Source organism: Tubulanus polymorphus, chromosome 6 (genome assembly GCF_964204645.1).
Source record: "Tubulanus polymorphus chromosome 6, tnTubPoly1.2, whole genome shotgun sequence".
Taxonomy (NCBI): Eukaryota; Metazoa; Nemertea; class Palaeonemertea; order Tubulaniformes; family Tubulanidae; genus Tubulanus; species Tubulanus polymorphus.
In genome coordinates this window covers 4,813,098-4,833,084 of record NC_134030.1, presented here as the reverse complement: position 1 = coordinate 4,833,084, position 19,987 = coordinate 4,813,098, and the positions used below count along the sequence as shown (strand labels likewise).

The window sequence follows — 19,987 nt, the reverse complement described above, 5'->3', positions numbered from 1 at the left end:
GGATGGAAATTAGCGATGGTTATACGATCAGGGATTTCAAATACGGAGAATCGAACGTAGAGCCAGCCGTGCTAATTACCACCCAACAAATTCAAAACTGTCATTAACCGCTACGATATGGACCGGCTCGTCAGCTGTCATCATATCAACCCGAATTCTGCTATTCGTTTATTTTGTCTACCGTGGGCAGGAGGTGGAACATATTACTTTCGATCATGGGCTAATCACCTACCAGAAACTGAAGGCGAGTTCTTCTTCATATTTATATTTTTATTGTATCTTTTTTCAAACACCAAACAGCGCAACAAGAAACCTGTTGCTAAATCCCACCAACCAGTGCCAGTGGAGCAAGCAAATAAGGGATTCTTTTATATGGTCATTGAGTGTAAAATCAAAAGTTGTTTTTTTTTCTTGTAGTTAACGCTATACGTTTACCGGGACGTGAAAACAGATTTGTTGAGAAGAACCACACGAGCCACGAAACTCTGATCAAAGAAATCGTTGATACCATAGGCGAATCGTTTAAAGAGAAAAAATTTGCATTATTTGGACACAGGTATTTGAACCCACACATCACCGAGCTACTGGACAATCTTCTTAAATAGTTTTAAATTTTGATGTATGAAATTCCCTTCTATTTCTTGTTTACAGTTTTGGCGGGTTGATGTGCTATGAACTGGCGAAAGCATTGAAGAAAGAATATGACATAGAACCGCAGCATATATTCGTGTCAGGTGCAAGTGGCCCTCAGGTACACAATTTAAACTGTAAGAGAGAGTATTCAAAGTTTGCACCACTCTGAGCGTGTTTATTTATTGGCCGACTGGTTATCTTTCAGTCCAGCTCTTGGAGGAAAATTGGGACGACCATCTCAAATTATAATGATAAAGAGTTAATTGATTATCTAATTCAGGTTGGTAGGTATTTGTGTACATTTGAAATGTGAATCTATTCTTAGAAAAGTTAACCAGAGATTTTTTATGAGTGATTATTCCATTTAAAGGTGGAACTCCTAAAGAAATCATAGAAAATAGTGAAATGTTGCGATTGTTTCTGCCAAGTTTAAAAGCTGATTACAAAGTTATCTCAAAGTACAGGTACTGCATGAACTGGATGTGATACTGAGAAAGCTAAGTTAGTTAACTACAGTAATTGTGATTTTCTCTTTATAGCTGTGAGGAGGCGATAGTTCAACCAGTATTACGGTGCCCAATTAGTGTAATCATGGGTATAGATGATGAACGTACAAATACCGATAGTAAGTAGAACTAGAAGCGGAAAATTGATGATCTGAACACAGTCTGAAAAATCTGCTTTTATGTACCGGTAAAGCATAGATGCAGTTTTTCACAACACTTGAGTGCTGGCAAACATATCTTAAAATGAAACAAATATGAATTCACAGAGTATTATTACTATCAACTACCTTTCACACCAATCCTGCTGATTTCAGGGATTGGGACCCCACCCAATGCCATCATGACTCAACCATTTCAAGGGGAGATCGTAATATGTTGTAATATCAACTGTTAGTACCATGTTTCATGATTAAACGATGTATTTATTAAACTTTATTGTCATTTCAGGTTGGTCAGATATTACTTCCGGTCCTGTGACTTACACAAACTTTCCTGGCGGTCATTTCTACCTATTTGATCCAGATAATCAAAAACAATTGCTCAATTTAATTGCTTTGAATGTGAAAAGCTAGAATCCATCCGAATGTACATATGAACCATCCAAATGCACATATGAATCATGTATATAAGTTTCCTGGGGTATTGCAAATAAAGTGATTTTAGTGATTTTTTTTTTTGGTTTCTGTATTTTGTACTGTCTACCATCATCTAGATGAGGGTCTGCCGTTCATCATCTTCCCTCTTCACTGAAATAACTCCTCCATTCCTACAACCGCCATCGAGACACTATCACCTTTTGGCAATTCTTGAGTTCAAAAACTTTTATAGAAAATGAAAGGGTTCCAGGCTGTAGAGATTGATAATTCTCCATTTTCTCAAAAAACCTAATCCGAAAATCTTGTTGCTCATCAGCAATGATCAATGAGTAAAGAAATCGAATAAACAAATAAATGGCTTCAGTTTCTTATTAAACTATGAAATATTATTATTTTAGTCAATTTCATTAAATCTTCTTTGTATAGAAAATGTTTGTATTTACACAGGAGGACAGGTACGAGTGAGCAAGAAATTAATCAAAAAAAGAGACTGACATTTAAACAACACTTAACTTTTAAATTACCGAGATGTAAATTAGATTGACTAGCTGTTTTATATAGCCTATATCGATCATATAGCTCGAATGGCATTACAGAAGCTTTTCGGCCTTAGGAAATAAATGCATAAATTTGCATGGTGGGATCAACAGGTATATTGAGCCATGAAAACATTACTGGTACTCTGATTGAATTGATGCTGTTAGGACAGTTAGTTTACTCAAACACCAGATCATTCAGATTTCTCTAATACGACCCTGACATCAGCGTTTAGTCGTATCTAAATTGATGGCGAGATCATCGAGAGGTTTACCGAGACTACGATTTGTAATGAAGTCGAATTGTTTATATTTGCCGATTGATTTGTAAAGGTCGATTGCGGTGATTTCATCGCAGAAACTGAAACGATAAATAAATCGAACGTTAGTGATAACGACCAAATTTACCAAGGATTCCTTGCTGCTTGCTATTACAGCAACTAACTGGTGAGCTCGAGTGGATGTGGTCTACATGTGGTGTATGGTGGAGTTTTTACTTTTGCCTCTAAAAACATGTTCCGATTGGATTTTCCACGCTAAATTTTCAGAACATCAAGATCCTTAGATAATTGTGAGAAAAAGCAGAAAATGGCAAGAGTGCTTAGTTGCTGTCCATGACTAAAAGCAAAGGCATCACAGTCTATCAATCATTCAGTATATTTTGCTTTTCTCTTTTTAAAGGGCTTTGAAAAATCAACAGGTAGTTCATAAATACCTCTTTTCTTGAGAAACACTGTTCGCAGTATGTCGCAGCAAATCACTCATGAACTCTGTCATTGCCTGAAAAAAGAATGTTAGAAACTATTGAATCATTTCAATTTTCATTCCAAAGTGGAGATTCGTTATTTCACAGTAAATACTTACAGTCGCTATCATTTTCTCCACTAAATGCCCTCGAACTCCGTAGTCTATATCAACTGCGTCGGTTTGAATACCAATCTATATTCAACATAAAATCGATACAAATTAAGCTTTAACATTTTGTTAGACACATTCACACAAAGTGTTAATGTCTAGAAATTCTTACCTTTTTCAAATGATCTTCGATGAATATTTCCTCCGATGTTGGTGAAATGTAAATCATATCCGGATTGACTTGTGGATCATCTGCAGATTCTTCTTTTTCGATTTTAATTTCTTGAACGCATTGTTTCGGATTGTCTGAAATGAACAACCGCGAAACTCTGCATGAATTAGGGGATGACCAATGACTGGAGGGTCTTAACTTCGAGCTAAATCTTAATGGCTAAATCTTAAAGGGTCAATTTCATGCTTCAATCTATTCTACAATCTATTCATTTTCATGAATCATGTATTGATAAAGAAATGCGTGGTCAATAGCATATTCAAATTCCCTGAGTTATCACGCATTTTGTCTAATTCTTAGAATTTCCCTGATTTTTTCTAGATTTTTTAGTTTTCCTGTTGCCATCTTGTAAATGCATTTTCACACCTACCCATGCCAATAATATCTATTATTTCGACATCATCGTTGCAATTTGATAGCGTAGAATTCACGACTGAAGATTCAATCCTCGTCACAATTGGAGTCGAATCTGTACAACTGCTTATCTGGTACTTATCATTACCGCTAGTCTGGGGTTCCTTTTCATTAGGTTTATTGCCGGATGTCTTCGCAACTGAAAAAATATCATGATGAAAGGATGAACATTCCAGGTGGCAACTTGAACAAAAATTGCCTGAGTTTTCCATGTTTACAGTTAATGTTATAACACAAATTCTCTTTTCGAGGTCAGTGGCCACCCTGCATTCTTACCCCCCCTGGATAAGACATAGTTAATAGTATAGGAAATCTTTTAAACGCACCCGGTTCAAGCGGAGTATACAAATAATTGCGACACCAAGCGACTAATGCTTTCGTTGTCCAGATCTTTTGACCCTTCCACTTTTTAGAATTGTTCAATAGTTGTTCAATTCTCTGACGCACGTCACAAGCTCGCTGCCACTGGAATAAAAAGCATGATCATCTAATGTAATCAGACAATAGGTGTTTGAAGAAGATTTCTTGAATAATCGTCTATCCGCTGGTAGTCTATATCATGTTTGATGATTCGGGAAAGATAGGAAAACATTTGGGAATTATTCATTACCTCAGCTGCTCGCCGCTTTCCGATGTTCCACGATAAAAATTCTTCTCGCGACGGAGCGCAGTACGGGTAGTGAGATCGGGCTGCAGAAAATAATTCAACAAAAACACGTTGTTCAGTACCGGTACATACAGTTCATCGATAGGAGCAACGAGATATTTGTTTAAAGTACTTACATGGCTGCTCAGCTACAAGGGGATACTGCTTGACGACTGCTTTCAACAATGACACTACATCAGTCATATTTTCCAATCTTAGAAATAAAAAAACACAAAAGAATTCTTAAGATTTGAATCTTCCTTGGAATATTTGCAACATTTTGGGCAAAGAATATCGACTTCGAGAAAACTTACCGAATATCACGCCACAGCGGAGGTCTATTTCCATCAGTCAGAGTCTTGTGAATGACCGCTAATCGTTTAGCCTTCCAGCCAGTAATCGATTTATCCGCTTGCTGCTGCTGCTGCTGCTGCTGCTGCTGTTTATTCTTAACGAGGCTCGATTTCAATTTATTATTCGATAAATTCGCAGTTGGGATGAGTTTGCTTCCTTGAAATGTTAGATGCGTATTATTAGCTATCGTCGGTTGAGCCGATTTCATCAATTGCTCGAGTTTCATCGGGCCGGCGCCTTTGTTTGAATTCATGTTCACCACTGATTGATTAAGCGTCTGCTGCGCTCGAAGCGTCGAATTACCGAGTTGCTGGTGAATGAGAAGAGAACTCGCGGCTGTTGTTTGAGTAATAACAGGCTGTTGAGCCGATAGAAATGCGGCGTTAGTCGTCGTCATTTCGGGCGCCGTTTTCGCCGAGGTGCTGTTCATCGCTGGATGTCGTTGCAATTGATTGTTGGTCGTGTTCATTTGTAACCAGACTAATTTACCGCCGATGTTCGCGCGTATCACCTGCTGACCGGCGCCCTCTATACGCGGCGGAGTCGCGTTGTTCGGTTGTCCGGGAACCGCTACGGGAACGGTGAGGGTTATATTAGACGCCGCAGCAGCTGATTGCGGTAGTGATAGCGTAATGCTGTTATTAGTCGGTGATTGGACGAGTAAAGTCTTCGTCGGTTCTGATTTCGCTGCGTTATTTGCCATTTTATTATTCGAACCGACCAACGAAATGGTCGGACTGGTTTTCGGCGACGCGACGGGCGGCGTATTTTTTGCCGAGTCCGTCGCGACGAATAATTGCGACACGCTGTTCAATAACGACACGGCGCCGGGCGGACGTATTCGATTCGAAACTAACGGCTTTAAACTCGTCATTTTCGGTTGGAAGACTTTTTGTTGTTTGTTGACGACCGTATTTGGGATTACTGTTTTGTTGCCGGTCGGAATCTGAACTGTCGGAATGTTCGAATGTGAACCCGCTGCTAGCGCTGCCGGAGACAGAAACTGCTGCGGCAGTAGAATCATTTTTCCTTGCGGATCGATACATTTCACGTAAACCATTTTCGGAGGCTGCGCGGGGATCGACGACGGTTCCTGTTTGATAGCGTTAACTGTAGACGGCGCTGTTGAACTGATGTAAGACGAGGTCGCCACGGCCTCAGTTGAATCAACCTCAGTTTTGATTCGAGTAAAACTAACTGAATCATTATTCAATGGAATCGATTGCTTACATAAATTCCCAACAGATGGCGCATCACCTGCTCCGCTATTCGAATTCGTCCAATCAACCGGTTCCTGTTTAATTGTGGTAAACTCTGTTTTAATTTCAGTAGCTCCATTTTGTACGATCATTCCGTTTGTTTCAGCTATTTCAGTTTTAATCCTCGTATTTCTAGTCGGACTCTTGCCGGCGCGTTTCGGGCTCGCTTTACGCGGGCTTCGAGCGCGTTTCGGAGACGCTGCTACTTTAGCGTTATGTTTCACTGTTAAACTGCCGTGTTTGGCCACGTATTCCTGCACGCTTAACCCGTCTGCTAACGTCGTATTCATAGTAACTGTATCATTGTCTTCTACGTTGTTCAAGTCAAGGAGTTTTTTCGCGGGTGTCTGGCTGTTCCCGGCGGCGGCGGTAGTTGAATTATCGGTTTTAATAGGTGTCCCAGTGGAAGAAGTGGTGGCACTTAGAACCGGAATGTCTTCAATCGCATCACGTTCAAGTTCAATATCGACGACCTATAAATGAAAACATTACCCCTTGAAATTATACCATTACCCCTTATTATTGTTCAGAACAGGGCGGCGACTTTATTTGACTAACTTCCCTGAATATTCCCTGACATGCAATTGTCCCAAGATTTTTTTAGCTTATTTACAAAATTCCCTGACATCCAGGTGAGGAGCTCCCCGTAAAATCTTCTACAGAATGTTTTGAAATAGGAATTTCAAGGTTTACCGTTTCAGCGCCGAGTGTTTGAAGCCCTGTGTATGTTTTGTCCAACTGAAACAAGTAAAAAAGACACGGATTGAATTCATGTTAAGGTTGTTGTAGTTCGAACAATCCATATCTTAATAGACTTATCACTGATGACTCACACTTAAGTCAATTGAATTGGAAATACAAATTGGGACTCAAAAATAGTGATGACTTTAGTGAGGGGACTTAGACCAGTCTAAGATCATACTAGTTCTACAGCCAACTAACAATTTAAGACAGTGACTGTTTTAAGATTTTAAGACCATTCTTGGTCTCAAGTTTCGACTATGGAACTTGCCCTAGAGGCTTACTTTGATATTGTGAATAAGGTCGATCTTTTTATTGCGAGGATCGCGAAAATGAAGTTGCACGCGGATCGGAAACTCTCCCCAGCCACGACGTGTCAAATGAAATGGATAACATCTGAAACATAGGAAAATTGATCATCAGTATAACATTCAAAACAGTTCACTGAAGAAAAGCGATACCGGTATTAAAAGCAGTTACATACGCGACTTCCACTAAATCATTCGGTTTATAACTCGGATGCAAAAAGAACCAGATTTTCTTGACGAATCCTTCGATATTAGGCTGGTCGCTCGGTCCGCGTACGTAGACCATCCACTTATGAGTGGAACGATCATTCTTATCTCGTTTCTCGATCGGAATATATCTATATACGGAAATGAACATTTCAGAACTTTCCACCGAATGAAATCATGTCAGGACAATTAATAGCCATATCTCATCTTTGAAAATAGGTTTGGAACACATCTGAGATGTCTCTAAATGTCGCTAATCAAGCCCTCCGTTACCTTGACACATTTCCAACAATAATTCTCTTCTTGATTTTGAACCTTCCTCCACGAGCGGCTATTGCTTCCGGTTTCACAGACTTCTTCACTTCTGGCTTAATTTCTTCAGCAATTTTCTGATATATGTGTGTACAAAATTACAATTATGAACAGTCCTCAAACCCACTCAATTCAGATCATGTATCATAAATTAATAGAATTTTATTGGTCTCAATTGATCAGAATTAAGCAGGTTCTACTGTATTACGTTTCAGGTAATTGCAACGATGTCCCAGCAACCAATTCGACTCAGAATAAACAAAATTTTACCTTTTCGGAAGGTTTTTCGTGCTCGATAGCCTCAGCCGCTGTCGCCAAGGTTGCGGTAGCCGTTTTCCGTAGGTTGCTAGATCTACTCGAAGTTGTGACGTCAAGAGCCGGAGAGTTACTGCGACTGACATCTGGACTATCGGACATCGCGGGCTGTGATAGTCGCAGTAAGTCAGACGGGTATTTACCAATAGTTTTTTTCACCGCGGGGTGTATAGACGGTTGGGGGTTGCTGCTGGTTGCTTTTTTCTGAAATATAACACGTGATAGATATTTCATCCTGAGACAATGGTATTGTAAAATCATTCCTTTCAATTCTGCAAATACAACAAGGAAAAGACAAGGGCATATTTAGGGGGTGTACTAAAATAGACGAGATATCAAATCAAATGGGATCTGGTTAGGCCTAGAAAAGCCCCTTTCTGTCATTAATTTTCTGTGGGAGGGCAACAGGATAACCATCTATGTTTGCAGCCCTCCCATTGCCGGATCTACCATTTTCAAATTAAGTGCCCATATTCCAATTTTCAGGTCAACCCCTTCAAATAATCCTAGATCGGCCCTTGAAAGAAAGTGGAAAATATCTATCACGTCTATAAGCCTACAACAACATACCAGATTTACCGTGTTCGCAGTCGAGCTCGAACTGTAATACTTCGCTGCTAAACACGCTCTTAATTTGTCTAACATCGACCGCGTTTGATGGATTTTCTACAAAAAAAAGGGACCGAAATCTCAGAAAGATTAGGATAAATTGAATTGTTTTTAGATTGCTAGCCGGAATGATGATCGATAAATCACCTCATCGAGAACCATGATTTCCTTATCTTTGTTCGAGATTTCTTCTGAAAACTGTCGTTTTATAATCGTTTCGATTTTCTTAATCGTCGCTTTCTTCGCTGAAAATAAAACATGATACAAAACAACCGCAAAATTAGGTTGGTAAAACAGGATTTTTGTTTCAAAATCTCATAAACGTCGCTCAAGTGCCTGAAAATATTGGATTGCATCGAATGAAATTCTTAAGTTTTGCAGACTCTCCCAACAACAACAGGTTTTAGAGTGGTGACCCTTTCATTTCTACATCCACCCCTCTAAAAATCAGCCACCCATAATATATCTGGTGCCCCTACCAAAAATAGAAGATCTAACACCGCAATTAAGCTTAAGTTACTGTGTGTTTGGGTATTGAAAGCCTTGCTACTTCAGCAGCCACGATGTCATAGGCCTACACTTTCTTAACAACAAATGCAGCACCTAAATTCCAGCACATGGAGAACACTGCCTCTGTTTTGGTTTTACTTTCGCTCTGTGTCGAAGCTTAACAGCAGGCCCTTAGTGCCCTTTTCATTTTTTTTTGTGTTCCCAGGATCCAACCCAATTGAATACAAGCCCAGAGGGTGACAAACAAATATTATAATAATTGTTACAAACCATCTTTTTCAAATGTCTTCTGTTTTTTGGTTTGATGCTGTGCAATATCGGCGTATTCTGGATCGACATCAATGGACGACTCAGCATTCCGTTTGCAAGCCATTCTGTTTATCACAGCTCAGCTTTGCCTCTCTTCTCTTGTTAGGCTAAGCGTAAGAGAGACTAATTTACCTACAAATAACGTAAGACTACAATTCATTTCAATCTAATTAAGGAAGTGGCTATTTTTATGACGTCGTAAAGCGGTAGTAAATTATATTTTTACGTTTATATTGAATTTAGGATTATGGTTTTGAGGGGATAGGATTAGTGTCAAAACGGTGAGAAGAGGTCCAGAGGGTTAGGATTAGGGTTCTGTTTCACACAACTAGGGATAGGGTTAGGGTAAGGTGAGGCTATATGTAGGCCTAGTTAAAACATCCGGTTGGTTTTCAGCGAGTTTGGCGGTCTAGTGGTATGATGCTGCGCTAGTAATTTACTGGCCCAGGTTAGAGTCTCGCTCGATCCGCTCTATTTTCTCTCACTCTGTTCTCCGAACTTTCTTCGAATTCGTGCACTCCAGTGCACATGCGCAAAGTGAATTAGCCAATCAGAATGAAACATCGTAAATATAGCTGGTGTCGTTCATCTATGTCATAAAAATAGGCTGAGCGTCTAAATAAACGTTATCTAGGCCCTAGTTCAGTGATAAATAGTTTACCCTAAATATATCTATGATGCCACTCTCTTACTCTTAGACCATTAGTGTAAGTAATTAATTGCTGCTTGGTTAAATGTTTAATAATAATGAAGGACAATAATAGAACATTGAACTAACGAACCTTCATCACTCGGCGTAGATAGAGGTTTGGTAAAATAAATAATTTAAATTAAATTAGTCGTACTCGTAGGCGCCTTCCAACAAAAATTCAATTTCAACTTAAATATTGCATTCGTGTCAGTTTCAAACTTTTGAAAGAATCGAACTTTGTATGTTGTTTACTCAGTGTTTACCCTTCAGTTATCTTCAACGTAGGAACTATGCATGTAATGAGAACGTTTCGCCAAAACCCGAGGAAAATTTGTCATGGGGGCAGCCATTTTATTTGGGTTCGCTCGACCCGCCCGTACGATAGCGCCACTTCATCTTTGTTATCAACATTGATCATCAATTGTCATAGTTAACTAATTAAGGTGCTTCATTAAACCATAGAACTATTCTGTTATAGTTCTATGTTTAAACAGAACAAATACTTAATGGGACTATTATTCACGTGCCACAGTAGAAGCATCGAGATTTAACCCATCAAGTGCTGCCCCAAAATATATCGTTGACGGTGAATATGCGAACTAACTTTACTCACATTCCGCAGAAGGTATATTGCGGGCATAGTTCACATGATAACCGCTACTGTTATCTATAGGGGCAGCCTTTGACGGTCAAGTTTTGAGAACAGCCGGAATAGAATTACTCCTAGAAGAAGTTCACTGCCTTCCCAGGTAGAAATGTTCATTATAATGATCACACTGAAAATTCCCTGACCACTGAATCGCTGCAGAAATGCACATGCAAGGCATTTGTTCACCCAGTCCTGTAGTGTGGGTGTCCAGTCTCCACAGTGATCTCCGTCGCTCTACGATCCTAGTGTACCCAGACACTGTGGTACAACAGACACTAAGGTTCTTGGTGAAGGTGCCTCGTGGGATGAGACATGTGTCCACGAAAACGTTGAGATTTTATCTCAACGATTTATTGGAAGAATCACTTTATTCAGCACTTACATTTTTCATTTCATCTAAACTATCTTTAAGTGAAAAATAAATCATTATAAACATAATACGACGATTACATCATTTAAATATGTATATTTTTTGTGTTGACACAACGAATACAGGATGACACAACCAATTCTAATGTATTAATTGAGATATTATTTTACAGTATTGCTATCAAAAGTACAGTATCAAATCAGTAATTATACGAAACAAGATGAATTTAATTGACGGAAAGGCATCCGTAATGTATCTGTAAGATGTCTGGCATTTGTTTCGGCCAGAATCATAATGAACTATCTGCACGAAAAAATATGAAAAAAAGGACACTATCACAGTATTGAACGGAGGTCAATCCATGAGCGGCGGTGTGTATCAAAGGTCATCACCGAGCTGAGCGGGGCTGTTTTCCTGATGTTTCAGAATTCGTCTCGAAATGCGCAAAAATTCTTCTAATGTATCTGTAATGTAGATGAAATGAATAGAATTACATGAATCCGCATGTGAATACATCTTGATGTTGGATTAATAATACACATTATAGCCTACCTTCATGGTTGTCACCAACGACACAAACCGTACCAACGACACATCCACCATCGTCACCAGGATAAAATATATTTTCATTCGGCGATTTTATGATCACAACATCGGGAATCGACTTCGCGTATTCAAAGTCGATTAGATCTTTAGCTACCCCCGATTTAAACATAACCAGAAGTCCACCGAGACCACATTTCCCGTTCGGCCGCGGGTGTTTCGGAATTGTTCCTCGGTTCATTTCCATCAGAGCGACCCCTACGTTACCATCGTGAAGACACGCTCTGTAAAGTGGCGCTACGACTGTCGACAAACGATGGTTGATTTCGATTATTTTGATCGAATTATCGGCCATGATGAATATTTCAACGTGCACGAATTGGTTGTCGAATCCTAGTTCAATCATACGCCCGACAATATCATCAAATTCACGCCATAATTTATCTTGAAGATCTCGAGGGAATTTGGACGGGTAAGCGCATCCTAGAACAGCGCTTCTGCAAGGCCAAAACAACGTATCTGTTATTGACCAATGAATGATATTTCCGTTAGCGACACACCCTTCAACTGTAGCCATTGCTTCTGAATCGATATATTGTTCCAATATGGCCCCATCTTCATCAGGTATGATTTCGAAGACGCCGGTGACATCATTTTTCTGGTATAGAATATCCATTTCTTTAATGATGTGAAGACATGGTTTGATATCATTCTCGTTGTCAATTCTTTCCACTCCGATTGAATACTGCAAGGCCACAGGCTTAATGAACGCCGGTAAACCGACCAGTTTGACGGCATCTGATATATCTTGCGGACTAGCATTCAGGTCTAAGTGGGTATACCTCACGCCTCCACCATCTTTCATTAGGAATTTGCGTGCGTGAATCTTGTTAAACGCCGCCATTACCGAATCCAACGACGGACCGGGAATCTTTGGCAAAACGGACGAGATTTTAGCGTGTACTACCACTGTACTGTCGGTTAATGATATGACGAAGTCGAAGTTTTCTCGTTTTATTTGCTCTATACATCGTAGCGTAAATTCTAGCAGACTCTCCTCGGGTTTCAGCATGATGGTGACAAATATAACATTTTCCGTCTTCATTTCTTGAGGAATGTTACCAACTATATCTTCAGCAAATGCCTCTCCATCCCGTCCTGAACAGAGAAGTGCTATTCTTGCCAATGGTGCCGCCATAATTCTTTCTGCCATATGTTATCTAAAACAAACAAATTAGAGTATCATTTGAAGCTTTGATAAAAGTGATAAATCAGCAATTGGTAGTAAAGTGATTTTGTTTATGTTTCTTGTTTTCGGATGTTTCACATAAGCTAAGCTTACCTGGTATATCAAATATTTGATGCACTAGACAATACCTTTGTGACAATTTTTTTTACACGTTTTCACATGCGCACTGGTGAATGCATTATGCATTATGCATTATGCATTATATACGGCATGTTGCGCAGTATATTCAGAATAACAAACCGGTTTAAAAAAAGATTGCCACGACGTCAGGGCGAAAGCACTTCAAATACGCTGGCATCATATACAAGCCTATACTTAATTGCTATCAATTATGGTACTCGTAAACAAAAAAGCTAACTAGAAGCCTTAAAGAATAACACATTGGGTTATAGTGAAATATTTCTGAAAAGGCATGAACATCATTGATTAGAAAATAAGACTTATGAAATATATCTAATTAAAAGTTAACTTCAAAAATCATACTAGTAATTGTTATTTTGAAATGCTAATATTAATGACGTTGTGCACATCGACTGACACCAGCACCCCTCGAAGCTTAATCCGAGTCCACAATCTGTAACGTATTTGAGCTAGGCTTGTATCGTCGAGATTTGGGAGTGGATAATGAGTACCATACACATAATTCTGAAGTCGATTCTAACGTCTTTTCCTGGTTCAAAGCGAGGCAACAGTTTACAATGTACAGCCATACGCAAAATAAGTTGAAAGGCCAACCACAGTATTGAGTGGAGGTCGATCACACGCGATGGTGTGTATAATCACTACCAGTGAGCGGGGCTGTATTCCGGATGTTTCAAAATTCGTCTCGAAATGCGCAAAAATTTGTTGAATGTATCTGCAATAACCAGAAATAGATAGAATTATCCGCGTCTTGATGTTTGTCTGATATAACAACATAACATATATTTACCTTCATGGTTTTCTCCAAATACACCAACTGTACCTACGACACATCCACCATCATCACCAGGATAAAATATATTTTCATTCGGTGATTTTATGATCACAACATCGGGAATAGACTTAGCGTATTCAAAGTCGATTAGATCTTTAGCTACCCCTGATTTGAATATAACCAGAGGTCCACCGAGACCACACTTCCCGTTCGGCCGCGGGTGTTTCGGAATTATTCCTCGGTTCATTTCCATCAGAGCGACCCCTACGTTACCATCGTGAAGACACGCCCTGTAAAGAGGCGCTACGATCGTTGACAAACGATGGTTGATTTCGATTATTTTGATCGAATTATCGGCCATGATAAACATTTCAACGTGGACGAATTGGTTGTCGAATCCTAGTTCAATCATACGCCCGACAATATCATCAAATTCGCGCCATAATTTATCTTGAAGATCTCGAGGGAATTTGGACGGGTAAGCGCATCCTAGAACAGCACTAGGTCTGCTGGGCCAAAACAATGTGTCTGTTATTGACCAATGAATGATATTTCCGTTCGCGACGCACCCTTCAACTGAAGCTGTTGCTTCTGAATCGATATATTCTTCCAATATGGCCCCATCTTCATCAGGTATGATTTCGAAGACGCCGGTGACATCATTCTGGTATAGAATATCCATTTCTTTAATAATGTGAAGACATGGTTTGATATCATTCTCGTCGTCAATTCTTTCCACTCCGATTGAATACTGCAAGGCCACTGGCTTAATGAACGCCGGTAAACCGACCAGTTTGACGGCATCTGATATATCTTGCGGACTAGCATTCAGGTCTAAGTGGGTATACCTCACGCCTCCACCATCTTTCATCAGGTATTTGCGTGCGTGAATCTTGTTAAACGCCGCCATTACCGAATCCAACGACGGACCGGGAATCTTTGGCAAAACGGACGAGATTTTAGCGTGTACTACCGCTGTACTGTCGGTTAATGATATGACAAAGTCGAAGTTTTCCCGTTTTATTTGCTCTATACATCGAAGCGTAAATTCTAGCAGACTCTCCTCGGGTTTCAGCAGGATATTGACAAATGTGGCATTTTCCGTCTTCATTTCTTGTGGAATATTTCCGAATATACCCTCGGCAAACGCCTCGCCCTCCCTTCCTGAGCACAGGATCGCTACTTTTATCGATGCTGCCATGATAATCTATATCGTACGATATCTGAAACCGGTAAATAACCGACTTAGAAAGTGATTACACAGTGCACCTTTTTGTAATTGACAGTTGATCAGATTTTTTCTACAAATAACGATATGAATTTATAGGTAAGAAGGCGATATAACAACGTTTGCGTTCGTCCTTGTACTTAAGGAATATAAATCTTTCATAAGTTACGGTATTAAATCATCTAGGTTTCCAACGAACTAGAAATATCTTCCTTAGAGCAAGAAAACAACAATTCAAGAGTGAAACAATCGGTAATAAACGTTAAACTTACTTCTTGACTTGAAGATACCACCAATGTCTAACATAGGTGCGGTATTATCTGAATTTATTGTAGGTTAAATAAACCTTGAATTTACTATGACCTGTGCAAAGAAAGCCTTATAATCAATACATTAAAAACTATGCCAAGAAAGAGTAATTTTCATTTATTACGGTTCGGTTTGTTATCTGGGCGATGGTTTGATAGTCACAATGTAACTCGAACTCGGTTTCATATATTTTTGTGCATACATATTAAGCTCTTAAATGAGGTCAGCGCGGCTCACGAGCGTTATGACATAGTCAGAATTAATGCAACATAAAACATAGCGCTTTATTCAACGAAACCATCAAGTTTAACACAGCAACGAAATGATGAATAGATCAGAGAGATTCAATAATTTAAACTTAGAGAATTCATTGATTCGATCACATGTATTTACTTATTTACCAAAAAAAAAACATCATAGATATTTCCAATAAAATGTTAATAAATTAGCTGCTACATGTAGTAGAAATGCAATGTAGAGCGGGTGATCGAAGGACAATCGTGTAGTACAGTTTGGGTCAATCAGAAGTGCCTTCACCATCAGTGATCTCAGCAGGGCTGTATTCAGGTTGTTTCAAAATCATTCTAGAAATGCGCAAAAACTCTCTGAATGCAACTGAAATGTGGAAGAAAAACGTAGAATTATTCATGGCATACGTAAATGCATTCTTGATATTTGGTACATGATATATTTCAGATACATTGGTTTACCTTGATGGTTGTCACCAAAGGCGCTAACGACACCTATAAAACATCCACCATCATCACGAGGATAAACTACATTTTCATTTGGTGATTTTATGATAACAACATCAGGAATCGACTTCGCGTACTTAAAGTCGATAAGATCTTTAGCTAAGTCGGATTTGAACGTTACCACTTGTCCACCGATGCCACACTTAGCGTTCGGCCGCGGGTGTGTCGGAATTATTCCTCGGTTCATTTCCATCAGAGCGACCACTACGTTACCATCGTGAAGACACGCTCTGTAAAGTGGTGCTACGACCGTCGACAAACGATGGTTGATTTCGATTATTTTGATCGAATTATCGGCCATGATGAAAATTTCAACGTGGACGAATTGGTTGTCGAATCCTAGTTCATTCATACGCCCGACAATATCATCAAATTCACGCCATAATTTATCTTGAAGATCTCGAGGGAATTTGGACGGGTAAGCGCATCCTAGAACAGCACTTCTGCAAGGCCAAAACAACTGTTACTGACCAATGAATGATATGTTATCTAAAACAAAAAAAATTAAAGTATCATTTGAAGCTTTGATAAAATTGATAAATCAGCAATTGGTAGTAAACTGATTTTGTTTATGTTTCTTGTTTTCGGATGTTTCACATAAGCTAAGCTTACTGGTATATCAAATATTTGATGCACTAGACATTACCTTTGTCACAAATATTTTTACACGTTTTCACATGCGCACTGGTGAATGCATTATGCATTTTATACGGCATATCGCGCAGTATATTCAGAATAACAAACCGGTTTAAAATAATTGCCATGACGTCAGGGCGAGAGCACTTCAAATGCGCTGGCATCATATACAAGCCGATCTTAAAACTTCCTCTGAGTTCGCCAGCGCAAAACTAGATGATATAGCCGAAGAAAATGCCGCCCTCACCGCGAAACTTAAAAAAGCCAATACCACGATAGCAAAATGCAAAATTGAGTTAGCAGCATCAAAATCCGACATGAAAAAATTGGAAAATTTATGCATGGATTTGCAAATAGAAGTGAATTCCAATATAAAGCGAGATCCCCTAGACGACCCCGACAACTGTGTGATCATAGAACAAAAACATTAAAATCGAAATATTGCGAGCTAAGCGTAAACTGAAAAATAACAGGAAATTCGTAGCTGTATTGCTCAGAAGCAGAAAATTTCATATAGAGCGCCTTCATGAAATTAACACCCGTAAACTATTACACATGATACCTGGTGGAAAAAATCTAAAAATGGCTAGCAACGGTACATTGATCAACAACCAAGAGCCCGATAATAACTACACCGATACTAATCGTTATAACACCAAAGAACATAATACGAGCAGACACGTAGAAACAGCTAGAAGAAAAGACGACAAAAAATGCGAGAGACCCCCATCCGAAGATATCACGGAAGAAACCCCCACACAACAGCAGCAAAATAAGAGAGAGGGTGAAACAAGTACCTAAGAAAGCGAAAGCATCGACATCGACCGACAGCGTGATTACTGAAAACACTGGACCCGATAGCATTAGTGCCGCCTTAGAAAATGCACGGGCAATACTAGAGATGAACGCGGAATAGGATTGGGTGGATACGAAAAGTGGAAACACCCCTAGTATATCACTGTTGAACTTAAATGTTTGCGGGCTTAAATCGAAAAGTAAATACGATGAATTTATTGATCTTCTACTCTGTAACGATATAGTAATTCTCACCGAGACAAAACTAGACAGTTCAGACGAGTTTTGGCTGAATGACTTCTGTGAAAAGCTTGGATTTTTCCCATATGTGAACAACCGAACAAATCTATCAGTGAGACGGTCAGGTGGAATTGTCATTCTTATAAAAAAGGTACTGAAAAAATGTGTAACCATGGAGAAGAAAACGAGTAAACTAATTCACTGGCTTAAATTTGATTAAAAAAATGTTAAATGAAGATAAAGATTTACTTTTAGGTTCCGCGTATATCCCCCCTGAGAGTAGTATTTACGGAAGAGCCGAATTGTTCGACGATTTAGATTCTGAATTAATATCACTTTATAACTGTGACAACTAATACCTCTTATTGTGTGGCGATTTCAACGCTCACACTCGCAACCTTTTAGACTATACGCCCATTGATGACAGATATATAGAATATTCAGACCTTGGTGAAATTTTTCAAGACGACGTTTTAGCTGTTCGCTCGTTAACTGTAAATGATATGCTACAAAGAACCAATTCCGATAACGGCATCAACAATTATGGTTACAGATTAGTCGAATTTTGTAAATCACACTCTATATTTATATGTAATGGTCGTCTCGGTGAAGATAAAATTGTGGGCAAACACACATGCGTTAAGTCAGATAAGTCAGATAATTTTCCTGTGGTCGATTACGGCATAGCGAGTTATCCCCTATTTGAAAAAATCGTGCATTTTAAAGTGTTGTGTTTCGACCGACTATTTTCAGATGTTCATTGCCCTATCGAAATCAAAATTTCTAGCAAATCAACAATAATAAATGAAACCAACGAAGAACCTGTAAATAGATCACGAAAGATTAATTGGAACAAATCTAAAATAGTTGATTACATGGATAAAATCCATAATAGTACGGGCATTGATATTATCCAGCAAGATTTATTAAACCAGGCGGAACCTAACACTTGTAACAAACGTCTCTATGACACGTTAAAGCGAACGGCTCCAGATACAATGGGGGAAAGATTACTAGGTAAACGTACCAACAATGATAAAGCCTCACGTCACCATTCACGTAATGTCATAGAAAAGCGCCGGGCATATAGGCGTGCCAAAAGGCACTATAAGAGTACCAAAAATGAACAAACTAAACAATTTCTGAACAACGCATACACTAACTATAAACAATCGGTTAATCGTGAACGAAATGCGCGCACGACAGGAACTAATCAAGAAATTAGAATGTTAAAGAAGTCTGATCCTAAAAGTTTCTGGAAGTTTTTCCGCAAAAAGGCGAATGCACCACAATGTGAAGCAAATTTTGACGACTTGGTGAACCATTTTCATAAACTAAATAGAAAACCCAACTATGATAATACTGAGCCCCCATAGGGACATTTCGATTTCGATTTTGCAACGTTGAATTTTGATGCCCTTAATAGAGACCTAACTGAAGAAGAGGTTATAAATGCAATCAAAAAACTAAAAAATAACAAGTCACCCGGACCCGATGAGATAATCAACGAAATGCTTAAATCAGTTGCAAATGATTTATCACTTGTTCTCACTACCTTATTTAATCGTATCTTGGACTCAGGAATTTACCCACACGACTGGGGACTATCAACAATAATTCCACTTTTTAAAAACAAAGGGGATCCTAATTGCCCAGATAACTACCGGGGCATTTAACGAGCTGTCTAGGCAAACTATTTACTACTGTCTGTCACACCTGCTCTTCGTGCGACGTTTTGATCCGTAATTTCGTTAATAATCGGTTGATCTGTAAATATTATGCATCAATTTGTTCAGTAAGGAATTTGCATTCAGAAATAAATCATGAATTGGCATAAATTTGTTTGTGTTTTCATCTATCAGCGATAGTTTACCCAGCATACGCTCGCGTAATGCTGAAAAACGGCTTTTATGGCCCGTCACGTGGCGCCACCTACTGTATTTTGATATGCTAATGAGCAGGTGATGACGTCACTGTAACGTTTCCGAGCGTCCGCGGAGCGGGTTTTTCAGCATTACGCGAGCGTATGCTGAGTAAACTATCGCTGATAAATGAAAACAAAAACAACTTAAGTGAAAATTGTTGTTTATTTCTGAATGCAAATTCCTCACTGAACAAATTGATGCGTAATAAAGGTAGATAAACCGATTATTAACGACATTTAGGACCAAAACGTCGCACGGAGAGTAGGTGTGACAGACAGTAGTCTGGTTAACAGTCGATTATCTGAATTTCTAGAGTTCAACCAGTTGTTAAATCTTATA

The 19,987-nt window shown here is 39.1% G+C and overlaps 4 protein-coding genes across 6 annotated transcripts; 1 reads left to right on the top strand and 3 right to left on the bottom strand.

Annotated features, from left to right (window-relative positions):
* Positions 1-100: 100 nt before the first annotated feature.
* On the top strand, positions 101-1,809 carry LOC141907435 (S-acyl fatty acid synthase thioesterase, medium chain-like). 2 transcript variants are annotated; one of them, XM_074797076.1, is made up of 7 exons: positions 101-244; positions 418-556; positions 652-751; positions 839-917; positions 1,004-1,097; positions 1,173-1,258; positions 1,587-1,809. In XM_074797076.1, exons 1-7 carry the CDS (start codon positions 118-120, stop codon positions 1,709-1,711), a joined length of 750 nt encoding a protein of 249 aa, XP_074653177.1. In that variant the 5' UTR covers positions 101-117; the 3' UTR covers positions 1,712-1,809. The 2 variants fall into 2 exon arrangements, with proteins under 2 accessions (XP_074653177.1, XP_074653178.1); XM_074797077.1 differs by having other exon boundaries at positions 1,454-1,590.
* A 348-nt stretch (positions 1,810-2,157) lies between these two features.
* On the bottom strand, positions 2,158-10,399 carry LOC141907535 (uncharacterized). Of its 2 annotated transcripts, none has more exons than XM_074797210.1 (18): positions 10,297-10,399; positions 9,304-9,474; positions 8,671-8,768; positions 8,485-8,580; positions 7,870-8,118; positions 7,561-7,676; positions 7,257-7,418; positions 7,057-7,168; positions 6,725-6,769; positions 4,733-6,504; positions 4,556-4,632; positions 4,383-4,462; positions 4,099-4,237; positions 3,729-3,911; positions 3,299-3,432; positions 3,136-3,210; positions 2,987-3,051; positions 2,158-2,632 (listed from the first exon to the last, which is right to left on the bottom strand). In XM_074797210.1, exons 2-18 carry the CDS (start codon positions 9,404-9,406, stop codon positions 2,497-2,499), a joined length of 3,642 nt encoding a protein of 1,213 aa, XP_074653311.1. In that variant the 5' UTR covers positions 9,407-9,474; positions 10,297-10,399; the 3' UTR covers positions 2,158-2,496. The 2 variants fall into 2 exon arrangements, with proteins under 2 accessions (XP_074653311.1, XP_074653312.1); XM_074797211.1 differs by lacking the exon at positions 10,297-10,399 and adding an exon at positions 10,125-10,154.
* Positions 10,400-11,190: 791 nt separating this feature from the next.
* LOC141907519 (uncharacterized) lies at positions 11,191-13,014 on the bottom strand. Its single transcript, XM_074797184.1, has 3 exons — positions 12,938-13,014; positions 11,605-12,815; positions 11,191-11,516 (listed from the first exon to the last, which is right to left on the bottom strand). Exons 2-3 carry the CDS (start codon positions 12,806-12,808, stop codon positions 11,431-11,433), a joined length of 1,290 nt encoding a protein of 429 aa, XP_074653285.1. The 5' UTR covers positions 12,809-12,815; positions 12,938-13,014; the 3' UTR covers positions 11,191-11,430.
* Positions 13,015-13,626: 612 nt separating this feature from the next.
* LOC141907238 (uncharacterized) lies at positions 13,627-14,670 on the bottom strand. Its single transcript, XM_074796820.1, has 2 exons — positions 13,776-14,670; positions 13,627-13,700 (listed from the first exon to the last, which is right to left on the bottom strand). The coding sequence occupies exons 1-2, from the start codon at positions 14,668-14,670 to the stop codon at positions 13,627-13,629; spliced, it is 969 nt and encodes a 322-aa protein (XP_074652921.1).
* Between the last annotated feature and the right edge of the window lie 5,317 nt (positions 14,671-19,987).

What these genes read in the sequence shown, in the direction of transcription:
- LOC141907238 (XM_074796820.1), bottom strand. Translation starts at nt 14,670, where the DNA reads ATGGCGGCGTTTAACAAGATTCACGCACGCAAATACCTGATGAAAGAT. An exon ending in ATTTGGAGAAAACCATGAAG is followed by an intron (nt 13,701 to 13,775) that starts GTAAATATATGT and finishes TGGTTATTGCAG; the next exon opens with ATACATTCAACAAATTTTTG.
- LOC141907435 (XM_074797076.1), top strand. Translation starts at nt 118, where the DNA reads ATGGACCGGCTCGTCAGCTGTCATCATATCAACCCGAATTCTGCTATT. An exon ending in CAGGTGCAAGTGGCCCTCAG is followed by an intron (nt 752 to 838) that starts GTACACAATTTA and finishes GTTATCTTTCAG; the next exon opens with TCCAGCTCTTGGAGGAAAAT. An exon ending in TGAACGTACAAATACCGATA is followed by an intron (nt 1,259 to 1,586) that starts GTAAGTAGAACT and finishes TTGTCATTTCAG; the next exon opens with GTTGGTCAGATATTACTTCC.
- LOC141907519 (XM_074797184.1), bottom strand. Translation starts at nt 12,808, where the DNA reads ATGGCAGAAAGAATTATGGCGGCACCATTGGCAAGAATAGCACTTCTC. An exon ending in CGTTGGTGACAACCATGAAG is followed by an intron (nt 11,517 to 11,604) that starts GTAGGCTATAAT and finishes TCTACATTACAG; the next exon opens with ATACATTAGAAGAATTTTTG.
- LOC141907535 (XM_074797210.1), bottom strand. Translation starts at nt 9,406, where the DNA reads ATGGCTTGCAAACGGAATGCTGAGTCGTCCATTGATGTCGATCCAGAA. An exon ending in ATTGTTGGAAATGTGTCAAG is followed by an intron (nt 7,419 to 7,560) that starts GTAACGGAGGGC and finishes TTCCGTATATAG; the next exon opens with ATATATTCCGATCGAGAAAC. An exon ending in ACCTTATTCACAATATCAAA is followed by an intron (nt 6,770 to 7,056) that starts GTAAGCCTCTAG and finishes TACTTGTTTCAG; the next exon opens with TTGGACAAAACATACACAGG.